This window comes from Lissotriton vulgaris, chromosome 3_2 (genome assembly GCF_964263255.1).
Source record: "Lissotriton vulgaris chromosome 3_2, aLisVul1.2, whole genome shotgun sequence".
Lineage (NCBI taxonomy): Eukaryota > Metazoa > Chordata > Amphibia > Caudata > Salamandridae > Lissotriton > Lissotriton vulgaris.
Window position 1 is genome coordinate 119,462,740 of NC_141690.1, and position 23,654 is coordinate 119,486,393.

The 23,654-nt window shown below is 48.2% G+C and overlaps 1 protein-coding gene across 1 annotated transcript in view; it reads left to right on the forward strand.

Annotated features, from left to right (window-relative positions):
* Nucleotides 1-23,654, forward strand: part of BOD1L1 (biorientation of chromosomes in cell division 1 like 1) — a 449,046-nt gene that overhangs the window by 119,235 nt on the left and 306,157 nt on the right. Inside the window, exon 5 of the mRNA XM_086964081.1 lies at nt 21,218-21,373. Coding sequence (XP_086820207.1) covers nt 21,218-21,373 — 156 coding nt within the window. The remainder of the gene's footprint in view (nt 1-21,217; nt 21,374-23,654) is intronic.

A 23,654-nucleotide genomic window follows, 5' to 3' on the forward strand; every position in this document is an offset into this window, starting at 1 on the left:
GCCATGCCCACAAACCACTGCCCTGGCATCCATCAGTCACCCCTCTAGCTGAGTGCCTTATGCCAGTGGTGAGGGTACAGGTGCATGAGCCCTGTACCCCTACAGTACCCAGGTCCATTCCTGGACACTGTTAGTGCAGTGCTGCCATTAAGAGTATATGGTGTTGGGAGTTTGTCATCACGAACTCCACAGCACCATAATGGCTACACTGAAGAGTTTGGTATCAAACTTCTCAGCACATTAAACCCACACTGATGCCAGTGTGGGATTTAATGTAAAATGCACAACAGAGGGCATCTTAGCGATGCCCCCTGAAACTCGACAAACTCCCAGTGACCTGACTGAGTGGCTGCAGAGGCTGCCACCACCAGGCATGTTTCTGGACCCCTGGATCGAGAGCTTGCTGCTCTCGGGGGCCTGAAACAATGCACATCCTGGGACGAGGTGCCAAGCCTCCTCCCCCAAGATGGGCAGGGTTCACGAAGGAGAAGCTTCAAAGGCATACCGCCTTTGTGAGCCTCTCCAGACCACTTGCTGTACTCAGCAACTGGTCCCCACTGGTTCACCCCCCACCCCCCCCTTTTGGGCGGGAGACCCGACGGGAGAAATAAAGTGAGGAAGAGAGGGTGCGTCCACTTCTGCCAAGTCCACTCCTAAGGTGGGGGAGGCAAGGTGAAGCACAACCTCGAGTCCCTACCATCTTGAGGTTGGGGGACCCAGCCAACCAGGGACAGACCACTGGAGAGTGGCAGTATAGGGGGGTGTACCCACCCCAGGGAAGGGACCCATTGGTTCCTGCCCCTGACCTATCTGTAACGCCCCTAAATTTAGTCTTTACGGGCACCCTGAACCTTCCTTCCTCAGATCCAGCAACCACAAGAAAAGAAGGACAAGAAGCTGTGCAGAGCTAACGAGGACGACACCCACTGACTTGGCCTCATCCCTACAGGCCTGTCTCCCCTCAAACCTGCTCCTGTGAAACCCCGGAATGTCCAGCGGTCAGCAGCCTCAAAAACTCCGGAGAACCTGCCTGCATTCACTTTCTAAGCTGTTTCTCCTGTGAACACCGGACGTGTTTAAACTCCATCTTCTGGTCCCAGCCAGAATCAGCGAATCCAGCACACTCTGCACCCGCCGAGCCCGGCCTGTGTTTGAGTGAACAAACACCACGAGAAGGTCCCCCCAATGCCTGCAACCTCAATCCAAAGGACCACCTCCCCCACCACGACCAGAGCGGGTAAGAAATCCGACGTCCCAAGGAACCCCTGCACCCGACGCCCCACTGCCTTGTGTGCCCAACCCAGCGGTGTCTAACCAACCCTTAACATCCCTACTTACCCCTCGAAGTGTTGGTCGCTCCAGGAAGATCCTTGTCCCAAGCCTGCAGTGTTTCTTTGTCCCGGAGAATCTCCATTGAAATCAACAGGGCACCCGACCTCAAAACAGCACCCGGTTGCTCCCACAACCATCTGGCCTACTTGCCAGCAGCCACCAACCGGAGCCCATCTCTCCTCCCTAGGATAACATTGGGTCTCAACACTCTGCACCTGGCTGCCCGAGTGCCGCTGAGGGTGCAACAACAGTGCATCACTGACCCTGGGAGACCCCCAAGTCAACCCCAGGACCCTAACTCCAAAGACCGATTACCTACCTGGAAACCGATAACCTCTGTTCGAGGCATGTGGGCTGCTGAATTCATATCTGTGCATAGATCGCCGCCTAGTGTTGGGTCCGGATGATTGCACATTGTTGTCCTGGAAGAGTCTTCGAAGTATCACGAGATAGGTGGCTCCTCCCCTGGACTACAGTGCGCATGGGCATCGCCTCCATCCCCAGATTGTTTTTTTCCGCCATTGGGTTCGGATGTGTTTCGGCTCCCTCTGTCGGAACCGATAGTTGTTCAACTTTTCTACTCGAGACCAAAAGGTCTTTAGGCTGGGCGTCGGTATAGTTGCGTTCGGGTTTCTTGTCTGACTCTCAGCTCTGAACTCTTGCTACCCTTCCGCGTGCTCTCGGCGCGGACGGGCCTACACTACACTTCTGCTATGGAGCGGACACCGTTTAAGAAGTGCCCGGTGTGTAACTCCAAATATTCACACCTCGACGTGCACCCCGTGTGCAATACATGCTTGTCACCGGACCATAACGAAGACAGCTGCATGGCGTGCTCGAAATTCCGGTGCAAGAAAACTCTCAAGATTCGTCGGGCCAATAGGCTCCAGGCCAAGTTCTCGGCTACCGCGGCGCCCCCACCAGACGACATATTCCAGGTATCTGTTGGAGACGAAGACGTCGTACAGGGTTCGGAATCTAGTCCCGCGTCCGAAGGAGATGCCTACGACGCGGGTGATGAGGACTTTGACGAAGTCGCCGACGAGGTAGGGGACGACGATCGGGCTATTGCCACCGTGGGGGATAGCTCGGAGGAGGAGCTTCCCCAACCAGACTCAGGGGTCAATCCCCTTCATGCGGCCCAGGTCGAGGGATCGCCTTCGGGCCTTACCCAAGATCTACTTATAAGTCCTACGTCCCCGCCTCCGGGCCCGGTCACAGACATTTCTGAGGCGCCACTCCCGTTGAAGAAAACGAAAGTGAAGCCATCTGGTCACGCACCCTCGGATGCGAAACCGAAAGTGAAAGTTGCGCTGGGGCAGAAAGTTCTGGAGGCGTCAACTTCCAAAAAATTCAAGATGGCCGACTTGAAGAGCCACGCCAAGATGGCCGACCCGAAGCCCTCGGGGTCGGCGCCGAAGGCGAAGTCGACCGACGCGGCTGCGTCGGCGCCGAACGGGGTCGGGTACCCGACCACGGCTCCAAAGAAGCGTCAGGACGACGACGCGCACAAGGCTCGGCCGGCGCCGGCCCTTGGAGAAAAGGCGCATGAAGTGTCGGCCCCGAGGAAGGTGCCTGCCATCGGTCCGACTCTCTACGCGGGAAGATCGCTCGACCCGGTCAAGCCCTCTCCTGCCTTAACGAAGAAGGTAGCGGAATCCCTGCAGCGGATACGGAAGGACAGTGTGGTTCCCAATCAAGACACTGTGGCGCCTAAGCTTACGCCGAAGCCTGCGAAGGCGCAGACGCCTATCCGTTTTACCCTGCCGCCCAAGTCGACGCCGAAGGCTTTCGCGCCGAAACAGGGCGGGCCCTCAAAGGAGGTATTGACACCGAAAGCTGCCTTAGTGGTGTCAAAGCTTCGGCTCCAGCCGCTTGCTGAGGAGGAACGTCGAGAGGTCATCATCGACGCCAACACTGGGAAACTGTCTCTCCTCAAGAGGAAAATCACCACGGAGCCGGTGTTGGAACATTTTCGGATCCCTCTCAAAAATAAGAGGGACTCTAAGGAATCTTCGGCTCTGGTAGAACCTATGTCTCCACAAGCCCTGGGACACTCGCCAACGCATTCCGCCGCAGGCGATGCGGACGAGGAAGACGCCGAGTACGGCTATCCGGCGTACTCGGATCTGGAGGAGGTGCACGAACCTTGGTCGGCCGGAGGCGACCCGGAGGACTCGCAGTCGGGCCAGGACACGCAACTTTTTGCGGCCAAGACGTCACCGACAGAAGACTCAGCGGCCTTCAACGCTCTGATCGAAAGAGCTGCGGCTAACCACGATGTCGAGCTGCACTCGGACCCTGTGGATGTGGACTTTTTATTTGACACTTTCTCAGTGGCTGAAAAGTCGGTCAAAACACTGCCAATGCTTAAGGGGGTGCTCAAACACGCAACGGAGGTCTTCAAGGAGCCCACCCGGGCGCGTGTCGTCAACCCTCGCATTGACAAGAAATATAAGGCAGCGCCCTCGGATCCAACATACATCAAGGGACACTTGCCACTGGACTCGTTGGTTGTTTCCAACGCTCGGAAGAGGGCGAACTCGCCGACCACTGGTGACGCTCCTCCCCCAGACAAAGAGTCCAAGATCTTTGAGGCCTCAGGCAAACGAATTGCTGCACAGGCAGCTAATATTTGGAGAATCTCTAACACACAGGCCCTACTTGCACGCTATGATAGGGCTCATTACGACACCTTAGAATCGCTACTGCAACACTTGCCTGACCAGTACAAGGAGGCAGGGGAAATGCTGATTCAGGAAGGGAAGCTCATCACAAACGCATCCATAAAATGTGCGCTGGATGTGGCCGATACAGCCTCCAGGGCAATCAACACCAGTGTGTTGCTTAGACGGCATGCTTGGCTTAGAATTTCAGGGTTCAAGCCCGATATTCAAACAACAATACTGAACCAAACAGTTAATCCTGACCACCTGTTTGGCCCTGAGGTGGATGCGACGCTGGAAAAGATGAAAAAAGATACAGACACTGCCAAGTCTATGGGGGCCCTCCAGTCTCAGCAGTTTCGAGGTGGTTCCTTTCGCCGCTCCAACTCCAGAGGCACCTCAGGGGTCAGGCATCGCAGTCCACACAGTATTACAAAAGTAACACCCAAACCTCATACAACAACAAGGGTAGAGGTGGCTACAGAGGCAATAACGTCAAGGGCAGGGGACGTGGAAACAACAGCTCCAGGTCCACCACCGCCAGCAAGCAGTGACGTCTTGTCACTGCCCCCCGACCATACAACACTGGTCGGGGGGACACTCCAGCAGTTCCTGCCCGCGTGGAAATCCATCACCACGGACAGGTGGGTCAAGTCTCTTATCCAGTACGGTTACTGTCTGGAACTTACTTCCATTCCACCAAACATACCCCCAAGGAGCCGTCCTATGTCCGGCGAGCACTTGACCTTGTTGCAGCAGGAAGTTCTAGTCATGCTGCAAAAAGGAGCAATAGAGCTCGTTCCATTGCAGGAAAGGGGAACGGGTTTACTCCCTGTATTTTCTAATCCCAAAAAAGGACGGATCCCTCAGGCCCATCCTGGACCTCAGGCCCCTCAACTGGTACATTCTCTCGGAGCACTTCCATATGCTCACGTTACAGCAAGTACTCCCTCTGCTTCAGCAGGGGGACTTCCTGGCTACGCTGGATCTGAAAGATGCATATTTTCATATCCCCCTGCATCCTTCCCACAGGAAGTATCTCAGATTCACGATTCAAGACCAGCATTACCAGTTCAGGGTTCTGCCGTTCGGGGTCACCACAGCGCCAAGGGTATTTACAAAGTGCCTAGCGACTGTGGCGGCGCATCTCCGTCGCCAGAACGTCCACGTCTACCCCTACCTGGACGACTGGCTCATTCAAGCAAAGACAGAACAACAGTGCGTCGACCATGTGTCACGCACCATTCATCTCCTGCACGATCTGGGATTCTCTCTGAACTACCCAAAGTCCCATCTCCAGCCCGCCCACGTGCGACAGTATCTGGGCGCGACAATCAACACTCTGGCAGCCACTGCGCAGCCGAATTCAGTGAGAATCGCCAGTATCCAGGCGCTGATCCAACAATTCAGACCCCAACACTCGCTTCCAGCGAAGGTGTTCATGCAGTTGATAGGCATGATGGCCTCCTGCATCTCCATTGTCCCGCACGCGAGACTACATATGCGTCCGCTTCAGGAGTGCCTAGCACGTCAGTGGACTCAGGCTCATGGGCAACTGACAGACCTAGTGTTGGTGAGCGGTCGGGCATACAACTCTCTGCATTGGTGGAATCCACAAAACCTTTGCAAGGGCCGACCATTCCAAGAGCCTGTCCCACAGATTATCCTGACGACGGACGCCTCTCTCCAGGGATGGGGAGCGCATGTACTCCATTACACTGTGCAGGGACTGTGGACACTACAGCAAAGGAAGATGCACATCAATGTGTTGGAACTGATGGCAATCTTCATGGCCTTAAAGGCGTTCAAAGTACATCTGTGCAACAAAGTCGTGTTGATCCGGACGGACAACATGACGGCCATGTACTACATTCAGAAGCAGGGAGGCACACACTCTCCACAGCTGTCTCATCTGGCTCAGAGCATGTGGAAGTGGGCCATTCAGAGGAACATCTTCCTCATGGCATAGCATCTCCCGGGCAAGGACAACCAGATGGCGGATCTGCTCAGCAGGCACAGCCATCAAATGCACGAGTGGGAGATACATCCATCAGTACTCCAACCGTACTTCCAAAGGTGGGGTCATCCAGAGATAGACCTGTTCGCCACAAAGGAGAACGCAAAATGCCAAAGCTTCGCCGCCAGGTTCCCACACCCGCAATCACAGGGCAATGCGATGTGGATGAACTGGTCAGGCAGATTTGCGTACGCTTTTCCCCCAGCACCTCTGATACCGCTGGTGGCACGCAAGCTCAGGCAGCACTCGATGACTCTCATCCTGGTTGCTCCAACATGGGCTCGCCAACCATGGTACACCACGTTTCTGGAACTCTCCGTGGTACCGCATCAAAGGCTTCATCTCACTCCCAGCCTTCTGACGCAGAACCATGGCGACATTCAGCACCCAGATCCGCAACAGCTCAACCTGGCGATCTGGCTCCTGAAGTCCTAGAGTTTGGCTACCTCAATCTTCCTCCCGAGTGCATGAACATCATTCGGGAGGCAAGGAAGCCCACTACTAGAGCTTGTTATGCGGCTAAATGGAAGAGGTTTGTCATCTACTGTGCTAACCACAATGTTGACCCGCTAGATGCTTCCATTCAAAACATCATTTCTTACCTTTTCCACCTGTATCAATGCAATTTAGCGTACTCTTCCATCCGCATTCACCTGTCTGCTATGGCAGCATACCTCCAGAATAGGCAACACCTGTCACTCTTTAAGGTCCCTGCTATCAAGGCCTTTTTGGAAGGACTCAAGAGAGTCATCCCACCTAGGACCCCCACCAGCTCCAGAATGGAACCTCAATGTGGTTCTTACAAGACTGATGGGTCCTCCCTTCGAGCCACTGCACTCTTGTGAGCTTCAGTTTCTAACTTGGAAGGTTGCGTTCTTAGTAGCAATTCCATCGCTACGGAGGGTTAGCGAGCTGCAGGCGCTCACCATCCAGGAACCTTTCTTCCAGGTGCATGCTAACAGGGTTGTGCTCCGCACTAACCCTAAATTCTTACCCAAGGTGGTATCTCAATTCCATATAAACCAGACAATTGAGTTGCCGGTGTTTTTCCAAAACCCAGAGACGCTGGCGGAGCGGATGCTCCACACCCTTGACGTTAAGAGAGCCTTGATGTACTATGTAGACAGGACCAAAGATTTTCGCAAAACCAAGCAGCTTTTCGTTGCTTTTGCCACACACCACAAGGGAAACGCTATCTCCAAAGCGGGGATCGCTAGGTGGATCGTGAAATGCATTCAGATCTGTTACGCTAAAGCTAAGCGCACTCTCACTATCCCACCAAGGGCCCATTCCACCAGGAAGTTGGGGGCCTCTATGGCTTTCCTAGGTAACATTCCCTTAGAAGATATCTGTAGAGCAGCCACATGGTCTACCACACATACTTTCACTAAACACTACTGTGTAGACGTGCATTCCAAACAGCAGGCAGCTGTTGGTCAGGCTGTTCTCAAAACACTTTTTCAGACTGCTGCAGCTGGCACGGGCGGCCACCGCTAATGGAGGCACTGCTATGTATTCTATGCACAGATATGAATTCAGCAGCCCACATGCCTCGAACTGCAAATGCTACTTACCAGTATGCATCTGTTCTTGGCATGTAGGGCTGCTGACATTCATATTGCCCACCCTCCTCCCCGGCGCCTGTAGCAGCTGCAGTATTCATTCATATGTGTATATATATGCTCATAGCATGGTCATCACTCACATACTTCACTCCATCTCTGCCAATGGCTAAAAACAATCTGGGGATGGAGGCGATGCCCATGCGCACTGTAGTCCAGGGGAGGAGCCACCTATCTCGTGATACTTCGAAGACTCTTCCAGGACAACAATGTGCAATCATCCGGACCCAACACTAGGCGGCGATCTATGCACAGATATGAATGTCAGCAGCCCTACATGCCAATAACAGATGCATACTGGTAAGTAGCATTTGCATTTTCCTCATAGAATAACATTGACACTTTTTCTCCCACAAAGTTTCTAAGTGCAAATATTCCTTAAAAATCAGCCGAATAACAAAAACGCTTTTTCTTAACTGTTTTCAGGAAATGTCCCAGTGCTGAATCCAGGATCCAGCACTGAGTAAGAAAAAGTATTGATAACCTAACTTACCTGCTAAGTGAATTTCCTCCCGTAGGAGAACATTGGTGATTCTATATGAAAAAGTTTCTGTGTCAACTTATGAAATGCAATAATATTCTTTAAAAATCGTACCTTTAACCAAAATGCATTTACTCACCCTTTTTCAGGAAATGTTCCAGGGCTGAATTTAGGATGCAGTCCCGTGTTAGCAAAAGTAATCTGAAAAGTAATAACTGCATTTTACTTTAAAAAAGCCCATTTATTCGAATGTACTGCACCTGCAATGTGTTGCAAACTGCTTACTTAAAACTGTAAACACAACCAGTACAAGTTACACTGCAATTTTGAACTGTGTTCATACAAGTTATTTACTACTGAAAAGTATTGTTATGCTTACCTGTACCAGGCTTTCTTGGTTCTAGAAATAAAACAACAGTATATTTTTTTATACAAAACAATTGGCCTAGAGTTCAGTTCTTGAGTGTGTGAATCCGTTTGCTGACTGAGTGTGTACATCAAATGCTTTACACTGTCCTCTGATACTGCCTTACTGCTCGACCAAGCTACCCCTTTGGAGAGTAAAGTTCTTTCTAACTTAAGGCTCTGCCAAACCTCTGGAGACCCTTGGACTCTATACACACTGTACCTCACTTTGGTGCAGTATATATAGAGCCATATTCTTACAGAGTGCTCCCTGTGTAAAGTGTAATGGTAATTGGTTGTCCATGATTGGTATGTTTGCCTTACTAGTAAAGTCCCTAGTAAAGTGCACTATGTGTGCCGGGGCTGGTAATGCAAAAGCTACTAGTGGGCCTGCAGCACTAATTGTGCCACCCACACAAGTAGCCTTTAAAGAAAGAATTCAGGCCTGCCACTGCAGTGCCTGCGCTCAGTTTGTTAAACTGCCATGTTGTCCTGACAAGTGCACCCACTTGCCAGGCCTTACCCTTCCCTTTCTATGCACATCAGACACCCCTATGGTAGGTCCAAGGTACCCCCTGGACAGGGTGCAGTGCATGTGAAAGCTAGGACGTCTACTGAGGTGTGTACTATGTCCTGTCAGTGAAATAATCTCCAGTTCGTTTTTCACTGTTGAAAGGCCATCTTGCCCATAGGATAGAATGGGGAGGCTGTGTAATATGATTCTAGCCTATCTTCCCAAAGGCTTATATGGAGAGTTTGGTATGCATGAACTCACAATTCAATAACACATTCATTTTGTGAAGGTGGTTTTTGCATTGTGTGTTTAAAAAACATTCTTTTAGAAGTGGCAAGGTTTTTGTTCTCTAAGATTTCTGTGCGTCTCTGCCTGGTTGTGGATTGACTGTCTGGATCTGAAAGAGATAGGATCTGGTGAATGTATTGACCCAGGGGAGGAGGTGAGACAGCAACAGGGTGACCTGCATCTGGATTTTAGGGGAGAGGAGTCGCCCCTAGCGGTGAAGAGGCCTGGGCTGCCGCCATAAAACAATGGCTCCAACTCCTGCTGAATGATTAAGGATCCAGACCCCCACTATCCAAGGAAGAAGTTGTCACTGGCAGGGAGACACAAAGAACTGGTTTGGACAGGGGTCCGTGCCCCCCTGAACACAAAGACTTCAAAGGCATTTAGGGGTATAACTATGAGAGCTGAAACCCCTGAACGTTGGATTGCTCAAGACTGAAACGGATTGAAACTACTTTGTGGTCAAGAGAAAACTTTGTCATGGAAGAACCAGCTTAGGAGAATTAAGGAAAGGACTGACCGTTGCTGGGTGTCCTGGGGCCGGCCTGCTGTTTGCTGATTTAACCAAGGATAGGATAAAAGGACTTTGCTGTGTCCACCTGCTTGAAAGGAGTTTGCTGTGTGCTGTGTCCTGAAGTAACTGTACCCCTAGGGCCCGAGGAGAGCTGGCTCCCTGTTGTGGAAACTCAGAAACACATAAGTTTCCAGGAGAGTCTCAGCGACGCTGTGTGCGTGTGCTTTTTTGCAGCCTGAGACTGTCGTAAAAACTACCCTGTGATCATGGGCACCTGGAATCCAAGCGAGTCTCAGCTAAGCTGTGTGCGTGTGCTTTTTGCAGGCTGAGCCCTTTGTGAGGATTGTCCTGTGATGGTGTGCTCCCGGAGTCCAAGTGAAGCGATGCTGTCTGCGTGTGCTTTGTGCAGCCTGAGACCTTCGTGAGCATTGCCCTGTGATCATGTGCACCTGGAACTCAAGTGAGTCTCAGCGACTTGGTTTGTGTGTGTGTGCTTCTTTCAGCCTGAGACCTTCGTGAGGATTGCCCTGTGATCGTGCACACCTGAAGCTCAAGTGAGTCTCAGCAGCGCTGTGTACGTGGGCCCTGTTGCAGTCTCAGATCTTCGTTATCGCCAGCTGCCCGGAATCCACAAAGTTGCATCGGAGGCCCAAGTCGCGAGAAGAGGAGAGAAGAGAGAGGTTGCACCCCCCCAAGTAACCTTTGTTGCCGACAGGGGCGGGGTGCGGGCTCGGAGAGGGGCGATCTCGGCCTCTCCCATTCTCGCAGCATGAGCCTCTGCTTCAGCTTGTATCTCTGCCCGTACTTGGCGACGTGCGGCAGTACCGGGGCCAGAGTACGGAGCTGTACTTTGGTTTACACCATACCAGTGTTGGGGGCATCGGTTGACTGAAGCGGACTGTGAGTCAGTACGAGTGGCGGAGAGACCGTCTACAGCAATGTGATTAGTGCTGGAGTGTATTACGGCTTGCATTATTTCTGCATTACGAATTTCCTGATTAGTGTACTACGCATTGTATTATTTCTGCAGTACGAACTACCTGATTGTTGTATTACGCATTGCATTATTACTGCATTACGAACTACCTGATTGTTGCGTTACCCATTGCATTATTTTGGCATTACGAACTGCTTGATGCATAACTAACTGCATTATTTTTACATTGCAATGTGCCTGAATCTTTCATTACGAACTGTATAGCATTGCATTAGGACTGCAGTGGATCATCTAGAATTGCTCATTAATATTGCCAGAATCTACAAGGGATGGCTGTCCTAATACCCAGCCAGGAGGAATATTACAAATACGCATATGTTGGATTTATATTGTGTGGTCTCATCGTATATCTTTTTATATAAATATATACTTGTTTTTATGAAACTTGTGTGGAGTCCATGTGTGATGTCATCATTGGGTTGTAAATGCTTTGCTTTCTCTCTTCTGTTCTCCTCTTCTTCCCCCTATCTGGTTCTATTCTCTTTTCCCCCTCCTCGCGATCTCTACCCTCTTAAGGAGTCCATCTCAGAAAGGCTTCATGGTTGAATGTAGTATTATCCTCAAGACCCACCCGAATGATATAAACACCATTGTGGGACCTTACTAATGCCTTTCTTTGCCAATCCACGTCATATGCTCTTTGCTTGAATAATGTATGGTCACATGCACTGGTAATTTGTACATAGCAACTTCTAATCTGTATGTTATACAACCCTGAAATTTGCAATAAAAACTTTTGAAATAAAAAGTAATAAAATAAATGCTTTACAAACTTGCCTTGAAGATAAGCCTAGCTGCTCGTGCCAAGCTACCGAGGGGGTGAGCAGGGGCTATCTAAGAATGTGCCCTTCCTTTACCTGACGTGGAAGCAAGGGTCCCTATTTGGCCTAAGGTACCTATCTCAGCCAACTATCGACTCCCATGTCTAACAGATTAAAATCACAATGAAACAGATTTTGATCTAAGTGTATGCATACGTGGAATAATGACACGGCATAAGGCTAGATATTAATATATGAACAAAAGTTCTTAAATGTGAAGGAAAGCTATTTGGTCTCCTGAATTTTTCCGGACTATCTTACCTTTTTCCACCTCAGCATCCTTGACTGACTGCAAGTCTCTTGAATGTGCACATTTGTTTGACATTCCACCACACAAGCAGCATTCTCTTATGGATCGCAAGAATACTCTGCTTGGAGTACTGCTGGTTGACGGGCGTTCACATGCTAGTGGCACCCTCAGAACACTTTATCTATGATCTGGGAGAGAAATCGACTGGTCCTTTCTTTTGCGCATTTATTCAGCCCCTCAGCTTGGGGGTGGGGAGGACTTAATTCTACCTTCATATATGTACTTTGTTTTGTACGAGTGAATTCATGAGGTGTGGTTGAGTGTGGAGTGTAGATTGTGTCTGTGATAAACTCCATCTACGAAGTACTTTGCTTTCTTGTGCTTAGTGATGTGTTGGAGTGCGACCTAATGCAGAATGCCTGGCCATGCAATATAAGGCAATGAGATTGACGGCTAGATTGACAGTTGTGTAGAGTTTACATTGCTCTTTAAGTTCTATTCATTTCCTAGTCCTTGGATTGCATACTCTGCTTTTTCTAGAACCCAGTGTGTGCCCCGCATCATCTTTTCCTGCACAACACTAGCAATGAGGAGAGAAAGCAGAGGGAGATAGGATTTCAACTGCAGTGATGTTTGGTGGTAGTTATTAGTAGTGGATAAGTCTGCAGAGGTGAAGAAAGGAACAGATCACTGCTCCTTAATTGAACTGGGCTATATCCTTAGCTCGTGGGATGTTTATAGGCACTTCTTTAGCCCGTCATCCTTTGTAAGGCTAAGACGAACACAGTATGAGGTACCCATACGCCCAACATTATTGCCTGGGTCATATGTGCAGCCAACTTGGGCTTACTACATGTGTATTTACATCCCTTCTCCTCCTTCTGTGGGCGACATTCAGTATGGGACTATGAAAAGTTGGTTGGCGTTGTTCACTTAAAAGCATTGAGTATGCTGCTTTAAATAGTATGATGCTAGGTCCACCAGGAACTTTGCCACCACTGTGATCACATGCTGAGAACTGATTTATTTTAGACAGCTTCCTGTGATGAGTTATGCACAGTCTAGAAATATACACTTTTATTCACATTGTCACACACATTCTTACCAGATTTTGTCACTGTGTATTAGTTATTGGTGTTATTACTTTCAATTTTACATGGACTTTTGTGGCGCTTTATTTTTATTAGATTTGTTAAAGATTACCAAGGTGTCCTGTATTATTCTGTCACAATTGTTTCTTCCATCACCAGGGGAACAACCCATAGATTGAGAAACTCACCCTAGAGTCTTTACTGGGGTAAACCGGTTTTGAAATGTAGGTAGATCTGCTCCCACATCTCCCTAGAGATAGCAGGGGTTGGTTACTCAACTGGAACTGCAAGAGAACTAAAAGTCCCAATTGGGGTCAAGAGCTAGATCTGTGGACTTGGATACAAACAAGATGGTCTCGGGCTGCTGATCAGTGGTAAGCTGAGGCGTACAGAGGAAGAATCTGGGTGTGAAATTATGACTTTTTACCACTTATCAGCTTAAAAGCCACTGTGCCCTTTAGATTGTTCCACAGTAGTTGTCAATGTTCCACATCATGCTTGGTAGAGAATGTTATGGAGTCAAGTTGAGACTGTAAAGTGGCTGGAAGACACCAGCTTCAGATGTTACAACAAAAAATCTAACCTCACAGCATGCTTTCATATAGAAATGTTGGCTTTGTGAGTTGCAGAGAGAATATGTGCCATTGCTGCAGGGCGGCAGATGAGAAGCTTCAGGCTAAACTTCAAAAGGTACAGGAGCACGGCAACTGGATTTCACAGGTTACTGAAGTGCAGCACTTAGAGTAGTATTCTGGATCCTGCAGCTCTCCATCTAGAACTTGTAGGATTCTGCATTGCTGCATGCAATTGGTGCACTACTTGCAGAGTCCATAGGGTACTGCAGCGATGGCGGTAGAGTTCACGAGATACTTCAAGGCTATATGTAGAGAGCATAGGCTACTGCAATGCTGCTAGTGGGATGTGGTGCAAGCAAAGTTGAAGGGGTACTTTTAATCTTTTATTAGAAATGGAGGAACGAAGAACAACGCACATCTGCAGATACTATTTCTGTTGCTCTCTAAAAAGCCAGACCGTGAAAGTACTAATATGTTTCACATGTGCCCGTTTTGACCTTATTACTATACAAACTGAAGTGAAAATTGGGCTGCAAAATGCAGAATTCGACCCTTTTGTTAAAATAAAAAAGTTAAAGGTTCTTGGTGCATAACAAAACAGAAGAATCACAGTTACATGGAAATTTCCCGGAAGACTCATGAGTACACTACATTTTATTTGGATATTAAAACACATATTTTACAGTGCGAATGGGTATCAAATTATTGAAAATACAGAAATACAATACAGTGGTAAAACCAGGGTACTGGCTATGTATTATTCACTGTTTGTGACCTCTAAATGAGTGAGAACCCTAACAAAATTCTGAAAATATAACACTGTTTTTGAAATTACAATAATGTTCACAAACGTATACTGATCGCAACAGCTAACTGATTGTGATCATACCACAACTAATATGTAATGATCTTGCACTTATTTACTGTGGATGGGTTTAATCTTGCAAGGAAGATAAGTTCATCCCCAATATTATGTTCTGATAGATACATCTGCCAGTGGATTCCTCACCTTGTGAATATCCCCTGCGCAGCAGCCAATCGGAAACTTTTGTAGCTCTCCACGCCGGCGAGGTCATGGACAACGTCACAGAGGGTATGACTCCGCTCGCGACCCCGCTGACGTCACAGGGTCCATAACAGGGCCTCGTCGGCGTGATGATGTCAGTTCCCTTTTTTCCACGCCATCGACGCCAACGGTTTCTTGGGACTCTCCGTAGTAACATTGTTATTATAGTTGTTCTTGTCTGTTCTTCTCGTTTTCTTTCGAAGATGTCTGGGAGAAAATCTGGTTTCAAGCCCTGCAGGGAGTGGGGTAAGCAGATGTCCATCACTGACCCGCACAAGGATTGCATATGGTGCTTGTCTTCCGATCACAACGTCGATGGATGTGCGTGTTGCAGGAAGATGACCTCTAAGGCATTAAAGGAAAGTGAGGCGAAGTTATTTATAGCCAAGATGAAGAAGAATAAGAAGGCGAGTAAAAGAAGATCGAGGTCGAGGTCTCGTTCCAAATACAGATCGGGTTCGAAGTCGGCGTCGGGACATTCGAAGTCGAAGAGACATAGGAGAAAGAAGCACTCTTCGAGGCGTCACTCTGATAAGGAACCGGCGCCGAAGTCATCTTCTCCTCGACGTCACAGAGGTGAGGTCAATCCTTCTCATTCAAATCCGGACTCGCCAGAGAAGGAAGTGACTCCTGAAGTCGGATTCGGTACATTCTTCGGATCCGGGTAAAGCCGAGTCAGAGCAAGAAGATCAGGAGCAGCCTGAAGAGGTTCCTTTGTCGGCGCCGGCGGGCCCGACTACAGGATTACCGGCTTCGGAGGCTGCGCCGGGAAATTATCCTCCTTTCCCGGCTCCAGGTCAAGACCCATCACATTATCTTAACGCTATGTATGGTGTCTTTCAAGGGTCATGTACCCCTCTGGTGCGCCTGCGGGCCCCACGGGTCCTATTGCCTAGAATTTGGGTGTTCCTCAGACATATGCCCAGGCTCAATTTATGCCCTTTCTTCCAGCGACACCGTCCTGGAATTTTCCGGCGCCAAGGGGTCCGGCGCTGTACCGAGAATCTCCAGCGCCGTACAGAGAATCTCGGGCGCCGTCTGTTCGCCCTCGTTCGGCGCAAGCGGCGCCGTCGGATCCGCTTTCGACGCGGGTCCCGAATCCGATGGAGTCGGTTGTGGATCCATCGACTCCAGTCCCAAGGATCGGCTCCAGGAGAGAGGCCCAAAGAGTTGTGGAAGAGGCTCGCTATCGGCAGGAGATGGAGGCGGGTAAACTTCCTGATTCTGAGGACTATTTTGCAGAATTAAAAGATGCAAGTGGTCTTGATGTTTCCCCTGACTGGGATTTTTCTCCTGGTTCAGATGCTTCTTCTAAGGAGGTAGCCCCATATCCTACAGTTGTGAGAAAAGCTGCTGAATTATTGGACATTAATTTTCCTTCCACCGAATTTAAGTCCAATTTATTGACTGAAGTGTTGCATTCTCCGTCCTCTGTGACTGAACCTTTGTTACCGTTTAATGAGGCAATTCTGGAGTAAGTGTTGGAGGTTTGGAGGAAGCCTTTGTCTGCACCTGCAGTCTCCAGGACCGTGGCACGGAGATATAGGGTGGCACCTGAGGATCCAGAATTTTTGTCAGCTCACCCTTTGCCTGAGAGCCTTGTAGTTCAGGCGGCTTGCTCGGAGAGGTCTTCATTAGCTTTCCCTCCGGTTCCAGCTGACAGGGAGTCAAAACGGATTGACCAGTCTGCTAAGAAGGTGTTTTCATCTTCGAGCATGGCACTGAAATCAACAACTGCACCTTGCTTGATGGGAAGGTATATCCATGCCTTGATGGATTCCTCTAAACAGTTGCTGCCAAAACTGTCTGATGAAGACAGGAAGGACTTTCAAGAGGTTGTGGATGATACCCAGGCTGCTGCGCGCTAGGTCATTCAAAGTGGCCTGGATACAGCTAACTCGGTGGCTAGAGTTATGGGCTCTGCAGTGGCTACGAGAAGGGGAGCTTGGTTGAAGTCTACATACTTTTCTCAGGATGTGCAGGCTACTTTGTTGGATTTACCATTTGATGGTACCAGTCTCTTTGGTAAGAAGGCTGATGCTGCACTTGAAAGATTTAAAGATAGTAAGGCCACGGCAAGATCACTTGGCTTGCAGACTCAATCCAGAGGTTCCTTTCGTAGATACAGAGGATTTGGGAAGTCATCCTTTAGTTCGCAAGGGCAGCCTCGTCAGCAGCAGCAGCAGAAACAAAATACGCTGTATAAATCATATAGGGGAAGTAACCGAGGTCGTCAACCCTCCTCCTCTTCCTCTACCTCTCCTCCTATCGCCGCAGCAAAGCAGCCCTAGATTCCCCATTCCCGTTCATGTTGGTCCTGTGGCGGGTCGGCTTAACCATTTTCTGCGGGATTGGGAATCTGTCACTACAGACCAATGGGTTCTCAATCTTGTGGCAAATCGGTATGCTCTTCCCTTCAGGGAATTCCCTCCAAATTTCCCTCCTTGTCAAGGGGCTTGCTCAGAGAAACATCTCCGTCTCCTACAGGAGGAAGTTCTGACCTTGTTAAAGAAAGGCGCGATAGAGGTGGTTCCAGAGCAGGAAAGGGGTCATGGATGCTACTCCCGGTATTTCCTGATTCCCAAGAAGGATGGCAGGCTTCGCTAAATCCTGGATCTCAGGATCTTGAATCTTTATCTGAAACAAGAGAAGTTCAAGATGCTTACCCTTGCGCAGGTTCTTCAGGCGCTGCTGGAAGAAGACTGGATGGTGTCGCTCGACTTGCAGGAAGCGTATTTTCATATCCCGATCCTAGAGTCGCACAGGAAGTATCTCCGTTTCACCATGGGGCCGCAACATTATCAGTTTGCGGTTCTTCCGTTTGTAATTACTACTGCACCTCGAGTTTTTACCAAGGTGATGGCAGTGGTGGCAGCCCATCTCAGGAGGGCGGGGATTCCTGTATTCCCCTATCTGGACGTCTGGCTGATCAAAGCAGAGTCTCCAGGGAAGGTGCTCCATTATCTGCAAGAGACAACTCAGTTGTTGTACAGGTTGGGTTTTTCGATAGACTCACCTGGTGCCCTCACAGCGCAACCTGTTTATAGGGGCAGTACTGGACAGTACTGTTTGTCGAGCATTCCCTCCACCTCAAAGGATTCTCGACATTCAGGAAATGATTCCTTTGTTTTACAATGGAGCGGTCGTTTCAGTCCTGAAGGTCCTTCGCCTGCTCGGTCTGTTTGCTTCCTGCATTCTGCTGGTCAACCATGCATGCTGGCACATGAGGGCGCTCCAGTGGTGCCTCCGCTGCCAGTGGTATCAGCACAACGGAGATCTCAGGGAGTCTGTGAGGATCTCCAGAGAAACTGCAGCGGCTCTGTCTTGGTGGAGCGTGGAGGGCAATCTGTCTCAAGGAAAGCCCTTTCTTCTGCCTCCATCGGTTGCCACAGTGATAACGGATGCTTCCACTCTAGGGTGGGGTGCTCATCTGGGGGATCTGGGGATCAAGGGTCTTTGGTCTCCAGAGGAAAGGTTGCTTCACATCAACCTTCTGGAATTGAGGGCAATTCGTTTGGCACTCAAGGCCTTCCTCCCTTCCTTTCGCGGTCAGTCAGTTCAGGTCCTGACGGTAAACACGACCGCGATGTGGTATGTCAACAAGCAGGGAGGAGTGGGGTCGCATCTTCTCCGAAGAGAAGCTCTGCGTCTCTGGTCCTGGGTTCAGGACCACCAGATTTGTCTGATGGCAAGTCATCTGGCCGGAGTTCTGAACGTTCGTGCAGACAGTCTGCAGTTCTCAGCCGACCACGAGTGGAGGCTTCATCCAGAGGTGGTTCGTCAGGGCTTTCGGAGGTGGGGAACCCCTCGGGTGGACCTGTTCGCCACTCACGAGAATGCTCGCTGCCCGTCATTCTGCAGTCTCCAGTATCCGTTGCAGGGAGCTTTAGGGGGACGCGTTTCAGTTGAGTTGGGGCTCACAACACCTTTACGCGTTTCCTCCCATACCCTTGATCCCTCGGGTTCTGAGGAAGATTCGCCAAGACAGGGCCCATTATATTGGTCGCTTCGGATTGCCCAAGAAGGGTGTGGTACACAGATCTTCTCCATCTCTCCTGGTGCCCGCCGCTCCGTCTCCGTCTCAGGGCAGATCTCCTCTCTCAGATGGAGGGGCAGGTTCTACACCCCCACCTCCAGACCTTACACCTTCATGCCTGGAGATTGAACGGGGCAAACTGAATTCTTTTTCTCTCCCGCCTGATGTGGTGGTTGTAATTCTTTTGGCCAGGCGTCTTTCCACCAAGTCAATCTATTCCTATTGGTGGTCCAAATTTGTTTTCTGGTGTGGAGAGAAATCTATTGACCCCATGAGAGCTTGTTTGTCCAACATACTTCAGTTTGCTCTTTCTTTAGCCCAGCAGGGTTTTGCTGTGGCGACTGTAAAAGGTTATTTATCAGCCTTGTCGTCATTCCTTTGTTTGCCGGACCAGCCGTCTTTATTTAAGTCACCTATTGTATTACGTTTTATAAAAGGTCTTACCAACAAATTCCCTCCAACTCCATTTATTGTGCCTCAATGGGACTTAAATCTTGTCTTAACCTATTTGATGGGTTCACCCTTTGAACCCTTACACAAGTGTCCCATAAGACTTCTGTCTTTTAAGACAGTTTTTCTTGTAGCAATTACCTCGGCAAGGAGGGTAAGTGAGCTTCAAGCTCTTAGTTCGAAACCCCCATTCCTGACCATTCATGCTGAGAGAATGGTTCTTAGGACCAGGGCTGCTTTTCTGCCTAAGGTGGTAACTCCCTTCCATCTGTGGCAGTCCATTACCCTCCCTACCTTCTATCCTCCCCCTCACCCTTCCAAGGAGGAGGAGCGGCTTCACCGCCTAGACCCTACCTCGATAGGACTAAAGACTATTGTGTGGAAGACCAGCTTTTTGTTGGATTTGCTGGCTGTAAGAAAGGAAAAGCGGTGCACAAACGCACGCTGTCGAGATGGATTATCCTGTGTATAAAGATCTGCTACGTCCTGGCTGGTAAGAAACCTCCAGAGGGTATTAGAGCTCACTCTACTAGAGCAAAGTCTTCTACATCTGCTTTGGCTAGAGGTGTGCCCGTAGAGGATATTTGTAGAGCGGCGACTTGGGCTTCCCTCCACACTTTCGCAAAGCATTACTGCTTGGATTCCGAGGTGAGGAGGGATGACCACTTTGCGCCCTCTGTCCTCCAGGATTTCTTGGTATAGCAGAGTGGACACCCTCCTCCAGGAGTGGGGACTGCTGTGGGACTCTATTCACAAGGTGAGGAATCCACTGGCAGATGTATTTATTAGAAGAAAAAGTTACTTACCTTCGGTAACGCTTTTTCTGCTAGATACAGTATCTGCCTGTGGATTCCTCACTGACCCACCCGCCTCACCGTTGTCCTCTCTTCTATATCTGCTAAGTGTATATTTGATTTTTTTTGTTAATGGATGTGTTTATATGTTCATGCATATTGCATTGATTTCACACTGTGTGTGCTGTTTTGAATACTGTGTACTATGTATACTATTACTGTTTATGTCGGACTGTCCATGTGCCTCGGGGCCACGGAAAAAAGGGCAGAACTGACGTCATCACGCTGACGAGGCCCTGTTATGGATCCAGTGACATCAGCGAGGCCGCGAGCGGAGTCGTACCCTCTGTGACGTCGTCCATGACCTTGCTGCGTGGAGAGCTACAAAAGTTTCCGATTGGCTGCTCCGCAGGGGATATTCACAAGGTGAGGAATCCACAGGCAGATACTGTATCAACCAAAAAAAGCGTTACCGAAGGTAAGTAACTTGCTCTTTAGTGTCAGACTCTTTAAGTGGAGCTATCGCATGACCCTTGGTCCCTAGAAGCTCTGCTTCAGTAGCTCCTCACTCTGAGCAGTATTTGCCGACCCAAACTTGAGAGCACTCCTATTGATCCTGAAGCCTAAAAATTCTTTAAACAAACATGGTTTTATACTTCTATTTGGACTGAGTGAAAATACAAATCTAAAGCAAGCCATTAACTAGCGAGTTCGCACAGGCCTATCCGTATTTAAGGACATCCAAATTACACAGCAGTGGGAATTGCATCAAGGGAACAAAAGCATATATTTTTTTCAGAACAAGTTGTAGTCTATTTGGCAGACCACGTCCCAAAGTTAAAATGAGAAATCCAGCTTTTGCCAGGGCTATTTAGCATCAGCAGAAATAAAATAATTGTGCAATGATGTGTACTCATTCATGCTTCATCATGTCTGTGGTGATCTAGTGTAATGACGTATTCACATACATGTATTTACCATTACAAAGTGGATGCCCATTTCGAGGAGTAAATAAAAAATGAATTAATAAAAATGTGCACAAAAGGGCTTTTTCACAAAGGGGAGGCCCAGTAACAAATTGCTGTTCCCAAACTCTCCTGAGACATTAAACATAAATGAGAAAATTGTCTGAATGTAAGCAGTGGAAGGATACATGTCACATAATGGAAAATGGTGTTTGGACGGACAAAGACCCAAAGCACACTTTATGTACTGGTATTGTCCACAATCGACCCTGATATTTTAGCCTAGTGGTGCATTTTCTTTGACCTGTTTTTCATTTTCTATTCTTATCATAGAGTACTCATCAGAAGATTCTGATTCAGATTCAGATTCCCTCAGCGATATCACGGTCAGCTCTGTCCACACTAGTGATTTGTCATCTTTTGAAGAAGAGAGTGAGGGAGTACCTGCTGTTTCAGATAGTACGGAAGAAGGAGAAATCACATCTGATGGTAAAACCTTGATCAGAAAATGTTTAAACTGATGCACTGTTCCACAAAATATTACCAGATGTAACCATTTTTCTGTCAATAATTGTGCGTATGTTTACACATGTATATATACATATTTGTGTGAGATGAAATAGTACACTTGCTAAAAATAACGTGTCTTATTGGGCTACATTTATCTTACTGAAATGGTATGTAAACAGTCACTCGCTTACTCATATTAAACAGTCGTCACTGTTTAGTTATGGAAAGGACCTAGTTACCATTGGAAGAGCTTTTTTGGTTTGCTTATAACTTTGGCACAATTGAACGAATCTTCACAAAACGTTCTAAAAAAATAAAAATAGTTCATCCATCTCAGCTCCTTTCTTGAAAGTTTTGGCTGGTCATTCAAGGGGAGGCCATGAAAACAGGGGGCTCCCAAAACACAATTTCACCGTGCAAGTTCCATAGAAATTTTTGAACAGCACTACCTTCTTAACGGCTGAATGAAATTACTCCAGATTTAGTAGAAAGCTAGATCTTTACCCAGAATGCATTCTTTTTGTGATTTGGTGTAAATCTGTCAGTAGTTTTTGACAAGTTAAGGTTTAGAATGTATGTACATCTAGATGGTTGGTTTTGAGGGACTCTCGCGGGGGTCCTTCAAGCAGACAACTTTAAATAATAGAGCAGTCTGATTGGCCAAGATGGCATCTTTTCCTGTCTGCCCTCTCGCAAGTCTCTCCAGAGCTTATGATCTGATTGACTGGATGTTGCACCCCTTATTTCAGGACATGGGGACTTTCTCAACATATCATGAAAATAAGAAATATATATATTTCTTTTAAAGCAAGGTAGTAGGGGAAGGGTAAGGGTACCCTTGCCCCATGAAACTTGTGGGGAAGGCCTAGAGGGACCCCCTGGCCAAATTGCCACCATCCAACAGGACTCTAGCATGAACTAGTGGTCTTCCTGCTCCTGGGAGAGTCCTATGGGAGAGGTGGGGCAATGCTGGCTTCTGTGAGATGTGAGCCCCATTGGGAAAAGAATGGCAACTTGAGCATGCAGTAAACCCACACCCGCTTCTTTCCAGAGTTTGCGTGCCTGTTGAGTGTTAGCTGCCCAATGGGTGTTAGCTGCCCAATGGGTGTTAGCTGACCGTGGGGTTAGGAACAGGGCCTGAACATAGGGCAAGGGCCCTGCACGACTCGGGGTTTGGTGAGGGCTTGTCCTCAGGCCATATGCAGCTGGGTTGGCATTGTTACGTGGGGTAATAAAATATTACTTTATGTAAAAAAATAAAACCTAGATATTCCCTTAAAAAAAACCAAAGGTTAAAGTGATGTTATAGGTAGGTGAAAATGTGAGTTTAAACATAATATTTTAAACTAACTCATTCGCTCGCCATGTGCTGCTTATTGCCTCTCTTATTGAGTCACTCATGACTTGTTCAGTGACATCATTGATAATATCACTGATGACATCTGAAATGACATCACTGCGTAGTGGGGGCACGAGTTCTAGTTAATTTGAAATAACTATAAGGTGTTCGAAAAAAAATTAAGAACTTCCTGGAGCAAAAAATCGAGCAGATCTGAACATGTTATAAAATAGACATTCAAATGCGTTGCGGCATATCTGATCTGTGGTTCAAATCTTATTAAATAAGGGAAAATAGGAAAGACTATACTGGATTGGAAATACGAGATTGAGTGGAACAGCGAAAAAACCTTACAAATCGGGAAATATATAATATAGGGCCATCCCACATAATGCACCCCCCCCCCATCAAAGAAAAACCTTCATTTAAAATACAGGGTTTACAAACAGGTTTGCAGATTGAAATGCAAATTTTTTATGAAATGTTTTGAAAATGTATACTGAAATAGTATGAGTATAGGACACTGAACACGAACAATATAGTTACTTAACAAAATAGAAAGATCTGAATCATACAGTTTCCTTAAAAGCTTAGACATTTCGTTACAATTCAGTTCCTACAAAAATCTTCCTCTACTTTCTTTGCTGCTCCACTGCAGGCTGTCTTACTCTCAAGCTCAGAGCTTTTTTGTGTGTGCTCTATGGATCAAAATAAACTATTTAAAGCACCAAGAAATCCAAAACTCAAATTGGCCTTTAAATGTAAGTGGCCAGTATTTGCAAAGCGCAACAATTACCCGAGGATATAAAGGCGCTGGGGGCCGTCGGGAAATTTAAGCGAGCAATTGCCCAGAGTAACACTGCCACTGACGCTGGAGATCGAACCGTGAGAAACCGGGTTCTGGAGTCAGCCGCCTTTGCT